Here is a 13477-nt window from a genome sequence, read left to right on the forward strand (position 1 = left end):
TACTGACCCTAAGAAAGTGATTAAGTCACAAGTACCAGCTGTAAATGCTCCAATTAAAATGGATGTCCCAGAAGGACAATATCAAACTGCTAATGAGTCTAAAGAGCGCTTGAAGCGTGAAAGACGTATCGGTTCCAAATAAAATAATCTTCAGAAAAGAAAAGGAGCATGAATGAGAATGGTAGAATTGAGGAATGAAATATTAAGGATCTCGAAAAGAGATATAAAACATGACAAGAAAGAATTCAGGTACCTGAGAATAAAGAAATCTCAAATAGCTATGTCAGATCTGGAAAAATATGGAACTGATATCAAATCGACGTCGTAAATATATATGCATGCAATGTAGCAGTTGATGAGAATGAGGATCATGAACCATCTATTGAAAAGTGTACACAAAGAAATGATTGGCCAAGATGGAAATAAGCAATAGATGCGAGATTAAATCTCTTGGAAAGAGAGAGTATTTGGACAAGTAGTCTATACACCTAATGGTGTAAAACCAGTGGCACATAAATAGGTTATTATGTGAAAGAATGAATGAGATGATGAAAAGTTATGAGAAGCAAAAGAGTAGTTGCACAAGACTTCTCACAAAGACCTGAAATTGGTATAAGAAACACATCATGTGGTGGAAGCATCAACTTTCAAGTTTCTTTAGTCTGGCAACAAAGAAAAAGAACTGAGAGCCACTGGAACAATGAAATTTATGTGAAAGATCCAAAAGGTATAAACTGTAAGAAGCAGTAAACCCTATAAGGATTTGGACTGCTAGAAGCAGTAAATGCTAGTTCTCGAGAACATTACCGCGCGAGTATATTGAGCATATAAAAGAAAGAAAAAGTATTGGTCATGAAGTACCATGATATTGAAAATTTACTCATCTCTTTCATGATTGAAAGATGTGATTTCGTATGACAAGAAAGATAGTCATACTTGTAACTTTTATAAAAAGCAAAGGAATAACTCGTATGTATAAGTATGCATAATGTGAAAGTTTAGAAGATTGTCAATAAATGGAAATTTGGATACAGAGTCCTAATATACCAAGATATGATATTTTGTGTGAAATAGATACTACGGACTACAATCCAATGATCTAAAAGATTATCTGACAATCAAACGAGCTTATTCACTAAGGATATACTTATAGCAATTCCTAAAAGGATGATATGTATGATGATAATACATCTCCCAAAAGTTATGCTTCCAGGGGGAGAATATGATGATGCGTGTAGTTGTACTCTTTTTCCTTATCATTGGTTTTGTCCCACTGGGTTTTCCATGTCAAGGTTTTAACGATGCAACAAATAACACGCTAATGATAGACACCTAAAGAGGAATGTCATCAATCTTCCAAATTATTTTTCAAGATTTAAGAAGCAGGAGAAAATGAGATAGATCAATCATACTTGAAGAAGAATCAATGTATGAACACATTCCATTCTTGAGACAGAATCGAAGGTCAAAAGTTTTCCAACCAAAGGAGACCTTCTAGATGGAGTTAAAATATGAAATTTGTGTCCAGAGAAAATCTTTGAATATATTTTCATCTCCAATTTGAATCAAGTTATTCTCCATGGTAAAACTAGAGATATGGCTGTTTTCGTGGGACATGTACAAGCTCTCTCAGAATACCTAATATCGTATGATATTGAAAATACCGCTCGATATTTTCATCTTAACAGAGACAGATCGGTGCCTAAAGTTATACATGGATGTTAGCTTCGATTTCCAAGTCGTTTGAAGTAATTTTATCCTACGGTCACCAAGATATTCAAGTTTTAGTGAGGAGTGTCGAATCTGCTAAGAGAAGTAAACCGGTCCAACCCCAAGATGAAGAAGTTACTTCATCACATGGATTGTATCCTATCAGATATATCAAGTTATGTTCTCATCAGGCGGAGTAGATGCGTGCTGCACTCTTTTTCCCTTCACCACGGTTTTTTCCACTGAATTTTCCTGGTAAGGTTTTTAATGAGGTAGCATCTTATGCGCTTTAGGAAATATTTTTTAATGTACATCCAAGGGGGAGTGTTATGAACTATTATGTGGACGTCCATATAGGCCCATAAGCCCATCTTCTAGAGGTTCTAAACCCTAGTCTTGTATTCCTATATATATGTATCTAGTCTATGAAATAATAATAATATTAACCGATTTACTTTTTCTCTCTATTCACAACAGTATTTACTTTGTTATATTTTTACACTTGGAGGCTTTGAGCAATGGAGTAATGGCCCCTCCTAATTTAATTCAGTTAGCTTCTGCATGGCCTAGAAGAAGCTTTGTGACTACTCGTCCATTTTTGTATTCAAAGAAGTGGATTGGGCTCTTGACGTTTTACGTTTAAGTTTTTGCTTTTTCTGTGAAAATTGTTTTCTTCAAGAAAGGCAAATTTTACTTCACATACCAAACATACAGAAGCTTTCCAGTATTCTTTCTTTGGAATGAGCTTATATTGATTCAACGACCAACTTCCTCCCTGCAAAAAGATAGCACGAACACACGTGGCAACAATCCATTTGCTCTAAATTCACATTTTGGACAAGGAAATGGATCATAATTCATTAAAATCAACTCTCATTTAAAACACAATCATCACCAACTCATAAAATAATTAGAGAACATAGAATGATAAGGCCATGCAGCTGTTTTGGTTTGCGTCGAGATCATTTCTTATAGCAATATATAGAATTTGAAACAAAGTCACATCCTTATACTTTTAAAATTTAAAATTTGTTATAAATTAAGCGTTGAAATGATCATCCACTTCTTTACCAAACTCAAACACTATGATCATCCACTCCTTTACCAACTCAAGCACTATGATCATCTACTCATCAAGCATTATGATCTCCCACTCATTTACCAAATTAAGCACCATCTTTGTTATTTTATGTATTGTTGTTCACTATAAATACCATCACTCATCTCACTCTTTTTTACACCAAAAACAAGAACAAGAGTTTATAATCAAAGAACCATTACATCTTCTTCTTCTTCCTTATAATAAACTCTCTCCCTCATACTAGTGTTATTTGCTTCCTATGGGTATTAAATTCTACTCTTATTTAAATTTCTCGATACTGTAAATTATAAGTTATTTCATAACACTAGGTAATATGTCCCTTGAGAACTTAAAAAAAAATAGGAGACGATGAGACAAGAAAAAATATTATAGGAGACACGTGGCAGATAATATTTAAAATAGACGGCTGAGATTAACTTAGACTCAGAGCCGCTAGATAGGAAAAACGAAACGTTTTGCAAATTCGAAGTTGCGCCATTCATGTTTTGAAAATAGCTAACGCCGACCGTTTAGATTTCTCTCTTTATCTTCCTTGTCCCATTTGATCCCAAAAGTTTTTAAAATCACTCCTCTCTCAGTTAATCAGACAGTCTGAAGTGTGTTTTTGCCTCCAATCTGAGATTTTTCGTTTGCGATTTGGGCTTAATTGGGACCATTGTGGTCTCCCTAGTTGAGATCTGATCGCTTCCGTTTCTGAAGCTCGTCGTCGGTGAGTTCTCTAGTTTCATAGTTAGAGATCTCGACCTAGGTCTGATCAATCGTAGTATCTAGATTGATTAGGGTATATGATGTCATATTTGAATTGATTGTCTGGATGTTCGAGATGTGATCCCAAAAAACACCAATTTGTTGCTGTAATAAAGTTAAGCTTGGTGTATGTTTAGTCCTAATGATGTAAATTGACGGAGTGGGGAATAACTTTGCAGAGAAGAAAGACAGCGCATGGGAACTGGGGTTACTATTTTTGCATTTTTATTGAAGAGATATGGAAAGTGAGTGTGCAACAACTCCTCCTCCTGATGGGCTTACTGAAGGGAACCCCTCGAAATCACGTCAAGGGTATGCTTCTTCTTGTTTTATATAACTTTTACTTAATAAGGTGAAGAAAACCGTTTTCATGTCCTCTACATATCACATCTATTCATGCCCACATGTTTTTTTGTTTTGTTATTGTTGTTTCCTTTCTCTTTACCCCTGTTCGTTTTAAAGACGCCCCTAGTGGCGGCAGCGGCCAACAATTACCCTATAAAAGAAGAAAATTCAGAGTTTTAAAGACGCCTCCAGTCGCAAGCTGATAATCGGGGGGAAGGAAACCGGAGTTGCCGCTGTCGCTGATATTTTCAGCGTTCTCCTTACTGACTTTTATTTGCCGCAGCGTCGAAATAAACAAAACGGATTTGTCTTGACTGTGCTGTGTTCGCCCTAACCGTAGTGATAATTCAGAGACGCAGCCGCGTTGGTAAAACGAACAGGGGTTTTGTGTTTATCTGTTTGATTTACTAGGTTGTAATGTTTGGCCCTATCTAGAACTGAGTTGCATGACAATCAATATGTGTTTTGATTTTATAGGAGGACTAGTGGCCCAACTAGACGTTCTACTCGAGGTCAATGGACGGCTGAAGAGGTATAGTTTCATGATTCCTTCAGCTTTTATTTTAAAAACATTTTTTACCAGTGCCGCTTGATTCAATTGGTTAATCTGGTTTCATTTGCTTGATGCATGAAACAAAGTCCACCCTGTGTGTGTTCATTTGCATGATATCATTGATCATGCTACATAATAATTACTTGTTCTTTATACCTAAAATGCAATTTTTCTTAGATTATATCTATGTAATGCACTAAAGCAGAGACACACAAGAAGTGGCCTTTTCAATTGTGCGTTTCGTCATTCTTTGATCTGCATATTTGATCATTTGTTGACCTTGCAGGATGAGATTTTGAAAAAGGCTGTCCACAATTTTAAAGGCAAAAACTGGAAGAAGATAGGTAAAATTTCACAATTTGACATATACTTTGCTGACGTTTCTTTGGCTAATTCGATCTCACATCTTTGCCTGGTCTGCTTTTTCTTAACTTCCAGCTGAATATTTCAAGGATCGAACTGATGTCCAATGCCTCCACAGGTGGCAGAAGGTCCTTAATCCTGAACTTGTTAAAGGGCCGTGGACAAAGGAGGTGACACATCTTTTTTCTTCACTACTTTTATATCTGCTTCTTGCGTACTTAACCCTATTGGCTTTATACTTCCTAAACATCCTCTATGAGTGCTTATTGCTCTCATTTGACATGTGTGTAGGAAGATGATATGATTGTTCAGTTAATCCAAAAATATGGGCCGAAGAAGTGGTCCACTATTGCTCGGTATTTACCTGGCCGTATTGGAAAGCAATGTAGAGAGAGGTATGCTTATATGTACTGTTCTCTATAAACAACAGTGTTTTATTAAGCACTTGAAAGCTTTTCAATCTCTAGATTTTTCAAAAGGGTGTGATTGATCTCAATAGGTGGCATAATCATCTCAATCCTGCCATAAACAAGGAAGCTTGGACTCAAGAAGAAGAGCTGGTTCTGATTCGTGCTCATCAAGTCTACGGTAATAGATGGGCAGAGTTAACAAAGTTCTTGCCTGGAAGGTACTAATATTTTTACTGTCATAAGATAACCGTGCATCTCTATTTGTTCTAGCAATTTATTTTGCGTTGCTATGTTATCAACAGGTCTGACAATGGAATCAAAAACCACTGGCACAGTTCAGTTAAGAAGAAACTAGATTCCTATATGTCCTCTGGCCTTTTGGATCAGTACCAAGCCATGCCTCTAGCTCCTTACGATAGAAACTCTTTTATGCAGAGTACTATGGATGGTAGTGGCTGCGTGAGTGGACAGGCAGAGCAAGAAATAGAACATGGTATAATGAACATGGGGCAACATTTTCACCCGTGTGAAAACTCTCAGTATTATTATCCAGAGTTGGAAGATATCTCAGTCTCCATCTCAGAAGCCTCTTATGACATGGAGGACTGTTCACAGTTTCCTGATCATAACGTCTCGGCTTCTACGAGCCAGGATTACCAATTTGACTTTCAGGATCTGTCGGATATTTCACTGGAGATGAGTCAGAACATGTCAGGGTTACCAATGACATACACCAAGGAGAGGAAGGAAGCCTCTCTAGGGGCTCCGAACTCCAAGTCAAATATAGATGTAGCTGCGTACACCAACACATCTGAAACGGAATGTTGCAGAGTTCTTTTCCTTGATCAAGAGAGCGAAGGGGTCAGTGTTTCTAGATCTTCAACCCAAGAGCCACACGAGGTTTTGTGTGCATCAGCTTCAGACAGCCAGGTTTCAGAAGCTACAAAATCTCCTATGAAGAGCTCTTCTTCAATGTCCATTGCAACACCCGCCTCAGGCAAAGAAACTCTTCGGCCGGCTCCCTTAATCATAACACCCGATAAGTATTCCAAGAAGTCATCCGGATTGATATGTCATTCTTTTGAGACTAATGAAAATGGTAGCTTCATATGCATCAATGATCCTTCAACCTCTACTTGTGTTGATGAAGGGCCTAACAACTCCACCGAAGATTATCATTTAAATGATTCCAAAAAGCTGGTTCCAGTGAACGATTTTGCTTCTCTGGCAGAAGCTAAGCCACACTCTCTTCCTAAGCATGAAACAAACATGTCAAGCGAGCAGCATCATGAGGATATGGGAGCATCATCATCAAGTCTATGTTTTCCAAGCCTGGACCTACCTGCTTTCAACGATCCGGTCCACGATTATAGCCCTCTTGGCATACGCAAGCTGCTGATGTCCAGCATGGCGTGCATGAGCCCGCTTAGGCTGTGGGAGTCTCCCACTGGGAAAAAGACGTTGGTTGGTGCAAAGTCAATCCTGAGGAAACGCACGCGTGATCTGCTGACACCTCTATCTGAGAAGAGGAGTGATAAGAAGCTTGAAACTGATATAGCAGCTAGTCTGGCAAAAGATTTTTCACGCCTGGATGTTATGTTTGATGAGAGTGAGAATCAAGAATCTATCTCTGGAATGCCAGAAGAAACCATGGATGTCAGTAAATCACTTGTACAACCACAGCAAACTTGCTTGGAGGCAAATGTTCAACATGTAAGTCTTGTCTTTCCTTTAAGCATTTGAACATCTGTTGAGTTAGCTGTTTTTTACCAAACTCAAGCACTATGATCATCCACCCCTTTACCAACTCAAGCACTATGATCATCTACTCATCAAGCATTATGATCACCCACTCATTTACCAAATTAAGCACCATCTTTGTTATTTTATGTATTGTTGTTCACTATAAATACCATCACTCATCTCACTCTTTTGTACACCAAAAACAAGAACAAGAGTTTATAATCAAAGAACCATTACATCTTCTTCTTCTTCCTTATAATAAACTTTCTCCCTCATACTAGTGTTATTTGCTTCCTACGGGTATTAAATTCTACTCTTATTTAAATTTCTCGATACTATAAATTATAAGTTATTTCATAACAAAATTCAATTTTTCATTCATTCACACAAAAAATAGTACTCCAAGAATAAAGAGAGATCAGGAGATCACACATGTGAGTCAACTTCACCATTTTCTATGGCTTCAATGACCAGAACATCTTCATTTCTCTCGGCAGTCTCAAAGCTTCCGGCAACCATCTCCGACACCAATAGACGAACGGTCAATGTGGTCAAAGCCTCCACGAACAAGAAGCAAGAACAAAGCATGAAAATCATGAGTGATCTGGTGTTCACGGTTGCAACTGCGGCTGTATGCTCCTTAGCCATGGGGACAATGGCGACGAAGAACCAAAAACAGGGACAAAAGCATCCAAGAAAACATATGCTCATGTCTGTGTCACAATGCCTACGGCCAAGATATGTCATATCTAAGTTCACAATTTCACCAGAAAAAAACTATCTGTACCCATAATCCACTCCATGAGTCTCTGTGTTTGTGTACGTAAATTTTCGTCTGGGGATACATACTATTGATCCTATTTGTTCAAAACTAACAAAACCCTCTGTGAATATGTTCTTGAATCCACTGATTGGTGTGTCATGTTTTTGGCACAATGTAACATTTTTTTCTAAAATGTTTTCAAGTCATTATCGAATCTTCTACTCCTCTTTGAATCATTTCAGGTCGGAAGAACACTTTGGATAGAGATTAGAACTTTTTGGACAAAAAGAGTAATTTTCACTGCAAACATGCATTTTAAGATGCAAAAATGGCAGAGTTTAGAGGTGTATGACGGCTTTCCCAACGATAGATTGAGCTAAAATTTGGACATGGGATGAAAAAATGATTTGGGTTTCCAATGCATTGAGTTTAATCCATCAGTGCGATCACAAGTTATGCAAGTATAACAAGTTATTCAAGTTTTACTGACCATTGTTATGTCTGGGGAAGAAGACAATGTTTTGTAAACGGAGCAGGCAAGGAAAGAATGGAGCAACTGCTCCCTTTTGATGGGGAAAAGGGAAAATATCCAGTATCTAATTTTGACATATTCTTCCTTTTAAACTTAGACAGTCGCTTATAGATTCTATTTGTTTAAATCTACAAACCCCTTTGTGAATGTTCTTGACTCCACTGATTGATGTGTCATGTTTTTGACATGATGTAACATTGTTTTCAAAAATGTTTTCAAGTCCTTATCGAATCTTTTTGTCCTCTTTGAATCATTTCATGTCGGAAGAACACTTTGGATAAAGATTAGATCGTTTGAACGAAAAGAGTAATTTTCACTGCAAACATGCATTTTAAGATGCACAAATGGCAGAGTTTAGAAGTGTCTGAAGGCATTCCCACCAATAGATTGAGCTGAAACTGGATATGAGATGAAAAATGTGTTAGCTTTCCAATTCCACACGTTTGAGTTTAATCCATCGGTGCGATCAGAAGTTATGCATGCTTTACTTACCATCGTTATGCCTTGCGAAGAAGACATTTTTTTTTAAACCTGAAGCATGCAAGGAAAGAAAATAGATCAACTGCTCCCTTTTCACGAAAAAAACGGAAAATATCCAGTCTCTAATTTTGACAGATTTTTCCTTTAAACTTAGGTAATCGCCTATAGACCATATTATCACTTTTAGCCATCTTTTCGGGCAAAGGACTTAGGACTCGGTTTTCTATTCATTCTTTTGGTTTTGGTGATGTGTAAGCTTGAGAGAAGAATATCTACACACATAGAGAAGATTTCTAAACTCCTTTGGATTTTTATTCTATTGATCATGATTTCTTTCTCATATGTGATTGTGTTGTCTTTCTTCATGTCTGAGTAACCGCTTAGTTAGATTTAAGGTGATAGAGGATTATGGATCACTGAACTAAACTCAAACAAAGACTCATATTTTGATTGTCTCCACTATAGTTTCCCTTACCCTTGTTAAACTGATCACTTAGCATATGGTTCTAGATTTAATATAGCAACCAAAATTATTTTAGGTTGCTAGAAAGAACATAGATATGTTATTTTTCTTAACCAACGAATGTCGATGTTTAGACAAATAGTGAACATATTGAATTGGATCAATAATTCTTATCTTCAATTTCTTATTCAAACGACAGTTTAGATATTATGATTGCTTGATTAATGGTTCGGTACCACGACAGTGAGTCGATCTAGCTTTGTTAATCAAGTTTGAGATTGGTTTTAAATTATTCATTTGAAAGATGTTTGGTTTATGATTTTAGGATTCTAAAAAATAACCCTTGATCTAGCGGTTTGTCTTTCTGATTTTTACATCGTTTAATGTTATGCCATTTATTTACTTTTGGTTGATAATATCATCAACCAAATCTATTTTGACTTAGCTCTATTTGTTTCTGATATAACCTTAGTGTAACCGTTAATGTATGTGGATTCAATCCTAAAATGCTACATCGACGTACCATCTGATTGTGGTAGTATGCAACTATGCATATTATGTTAATTGATGTGCATATACATGTCATATCACTGATGCTTAGGGATGTCAATTGGACGGACTTGGTGGATTTGGCGTGTCCAGATGGACTGTTTTTTTGGACGGTTTTGGTCGAAATCTAAATAAGACCATGACCAGTTGGACTGCCCATGGGGTCCAAATGCTCATTTAACGTAAAAAGTGTAATTTTCAATTTAAAAGATGTACATGTTTTAAATTTCATATATAACATCTTAAACTTTAATTAAACTTCATGTTTTACAAAAGATACGTTGACTCAAACTTCATGTTTTACATAAAGGTACTTAAACTTAGAGTTAAACTTCATGTCTTATAAAATATACTTAAATTTAGAATTAAACTTGCTTCATTCATTCACTTAATCTCACTTCCTTCTCTTCTTTCTTCCACCTTCTTCTTCAAATTCACCTTCCTTCTCTTATTCTTATTCTTCTTCTTCAGAATCACCTAACATAAACAGAGACACGTAAACAAAATCATCACAAACAAATGAGATATTCAGCAACATGGACAAGCGAACAAATCAATTAACACGAGTTAAACATGCAAAAAAATCAGTATAAAAATCACTATTAAATAATCATCTCATCTCAAGTGGAGTTTCTTCACTAAACAAAACTCAACTGATTTGGTAACAAACAAACAATAAATGACCCAATGAGATTGCAAAGGGAGCCGTAAACTCGTCAAAACAAGCCATGACAAATGATCTTACCCGTTATATTCAGTTATCCACGCAAACCAAAAGTCCACAATGTGTGATTCAAGGAATATGAGGAGATGAAGATGAAGAATACCTTGAGGCTTAGCCAACAGAACAATGAATCTAGCTTGCTATGAAGCTTGCAAGGATGTATACTGGACTGGTTAAGTGACAAGCCTGCATAAACAAGATGATAACAAAACTTAGCATTAACAAACTGAAGATTCAGATCATGAGAGAAACCAGTTCCTTCCATTAAAACACATACCCAGATTTAGAATCATGCATATAATCAGACCCAGTTTCATCTAAGGATAAGAACATAGATAGTTACCAAAACCCAAATCGGAGGAGAACAAGGATTGGTTGAGTGTTTTGGTCGAAGCGTCGGATAAGAGAGCTTGGAGATGTACACTGGACTAGTTTAGGGCCTGCATAAACTAGATGAAACAAAGTCTAAGTGAGTCTACAAATCGTAGAAAAATTGAAACTACAAATCCCAGAAAGATGGAAACTTTGTCTGAACCCAGATCTCAAAAATGTGAAGAGGAAGAGGAAGAGGAAGATATACATAATACCTTGAAGAAGGAAGAGGAAGATTCCGAGAAGATTGAGTTAAGAGAGTGAGAGCAACTGTGAATAAGATGAAGCCAAGAAGCGCTCTCTCGTGAATCTGACGGCAAGAAAATAAAGTTATGATTCCCCCCCCCCCCAATAAATGAAATCCTAGATATTTTTAATATTTGGGCCACCCACATCCATTTGGTTTTGTCCATTTGGTTTTGTCCATTTGGATCATGGGTGTATTTGAACGTCGTCCATTTGAACAAAATATTTTCTGCACAGATTTGGGCGTGTCCATATTAGTCCAAACTGATATTAGTCCAAACTGATTTGGACATGGATTGCCCATGGACAGTCCGCTCATTTGACATCCCTACTGATGCTATTACAGACATTAAACACACACACAAAAAAACTAAATCAGCAAATACTTATTCTCAAGCTTGGCAACAAATCTTTACCTTATCAACGATACTTTTTTTGAGTTCTTGCATGGCATTTAACCTGTGCTTTGGACAAAAGAGTAAATCTTAATGACTAGAAAACAGGACAAGAGACTAGAACAAGATCGCTTGTCCGCGGGTTAACAGCTGAAGAAAAGAAGACACAACAGAAATGATATATGAGGAATATCTTTATCAGCTTACCTTGGATATAAAATGCATCTTTATTAACACTTGAGATATATTCTCAATCCCTGATTTCAAGGTAACAAATGAAATTGAAAACCACTACAAGCTCCTTGCGTTATAAGCTTAACTATCCAAGTTTCCATGATCAAAACATATAGCTTTTATAAGTTATAAAAGAGAAGAAGGCAGCCATCTTGACTAGTTGCTATAAGAACTTACATTTTGATCCACTACACTCGATGTCCCCTCCAAGAGTTCCTTGATCATTGCTACAGTTTCAGAGTCATCCTTAATGGCAGATTTACTAAGGAGAGAGAGCAAATTATACAACTGTGAGAATTTGTTCTAGTCTTCCCATTTACCAAAATCTAGGAGAACACTGGAAGAAGCGTACTTACGTCGTTAATGCAGTGTCCTTGGCAGGTATTCATTCGTCTCTGAAGTCAAAAGAGATTACTCTACTTTTATCATTTGAGATTACCCAAGAAAAAAAATTATGATTCGAGGGATCAACCGTTCCTTGAAGATTAACGACCTAGAAACACACTATCTCCCAGGGCGATCTGTTTGTTATGTTGACTACATGTTCACACATAACATAACGAGACAAAAGTTCTCTGTTGTGCTGGAAACTAAGTCTCAAATATACAATCATGCCTTAGATTGTTAAACTTAATCACAAAACTGTGATACTACTCTACAAAATGAAAAACTTGCAAATTTTTTGTTGTTGGTTGGAATTTTGTTTTTGCCATCTAAGTGCATATCAAAGAAAACATCTGACAACTCAGGTGAATCTTGGTGATCTTTTGGATAACAACTAGTCAACTACCATAAGTTAGTTCAACAATTTTAAAATAGTTTCTCCTATCATTATTAGTATATGATATGGGTCCAGAGAACAAACCCACACCCGGCCACCTTCAATTTCTTGGTACCATGATTTCACTATTAGGGAGGATGCGTCCAAAGCACAAACCCACACCTGGCCACCATCAAATAGCTTGACGAATTAGTTTATTTGCTTACGCACTAAAAAGTATGGCTTTTTGTTTGCTCTTGATTTCGATTGAGAAGATAAATCTAGCCACAATTTTAATATCACTTTTCAAATCCATCGTATTAAAAAGAAAATATTACATAAGACCTAACATTTAGTCATGTGTAAATATTACATAAATATCATTGGTGATCAATAAAAACAAGAAATTCACTAAATATAATTATGTAAAATATCATTATACTACTAATCATCTTTCCAAACAACATAATAATTTAAGTCCAAACAATACAAAACATTAGATCTCACATTTTTAATAATTTTATTATTAATCTTAATATGAATTAGTCGATAAATAAAAAATTGATTAAAACACTCAAATAATTTATACAAACTAACTTTTTGCAGGTTTAAATACTAAAATATTTTCACTTAATATGAAACAAATTATTATGAAACACATTCATTTAAATAAAATGAATTTTCATCTAAAATGAAAAACTGTTTATAAATAAGATGTTAAAATCAATAACTTGACATTAAATAAATTATATAATAATTTTTTATATAGAATATTCTCTAAGAAAATAAAATACATAGATTTATAACAGTTCATTACGAAAATTCATAGTACGGGTTAAAAATAAAATATTATTTTTATATAATTTTTATATTTAATATACATATGAAGCAATAACAATATATAATATTATCTATAGACCAAAACATTTTTATTTTTTATTAAATTAGTTTTTTTTTAAATATAAAAGTGCAGGTTAGAAACTAGT

At 35.7% G+C, this 13477-nt stretch overlaps 1 protein-coding gene, 1 long non-coding RNA gene and 1 pseudogene across 2 annotated transcripts; 2 read left to right on the plus strand and 1 right to left on the minus strand.

Moving 5' to 3' along the window:
* The first annotated feature begins 3302 nt into the window (after positions 1–3302).
* LOC106331176 (myb-related protein 3R-1-like) lies at positions 3303–6973 on the plus strand. The gene is made up of 8 exons (XM_013769504.1): positions 3303–3521; positions 3739–3871; positions 4382–4436; positions 4744–4801; positions 4896–4990; positions 5112–5215; positions 5320–5448; positions 5533–6973. Exons 2-8 carry the CDS (start codon positions 3798–3800, stop codon positions 6971–6973), a joined length of 1956 nt encoding a protein of 651 aa, XP_013624958.1. The 5' UTR covers positions 3303–3521; positions 3739–3797.
* Positions 6974–7430: 457 nt separating this feature from the next.
* LOC106331177 lies at positions 7431–7726 on the plus strand (annotated as a pseudogene).
* Positions 7727–9995: 2269 nt separating this feature from the next.
* LOC106333757 lies at positions 9996–11192 on the minus strand. The gene is made up of 4 exons (XR_001268451.1): positions 11072–11192; positions 10828–10933; positions 10588–10670; positions 9996–10237 (listed from the first exon to the last, which is right to left on the minus strand). It is a non-coding gene; the product is annotated as an uncharacterized LOC106333757 (long non-coding RNA).
* Between the last annotated feature and the right edge of the window lie 2285 nt (positions 11193–13477).

The sequence above is a fragment of the Brassica oleracea genome, chromosome C3 (assembly GCF_000695525.1).
Source record: "Brassica oleracea var. oleracea cultivar TO1000 chromosome C3, BOL, whole genome shotgun sequence".
In the NCBI taxonomy this organism is placed as follows: Eukaryota; Viridiplantae; Streptophyta; class Magnoliopsida; order Brassicales; family Brassicaceae; genus Brassica; species Brassica oleracea.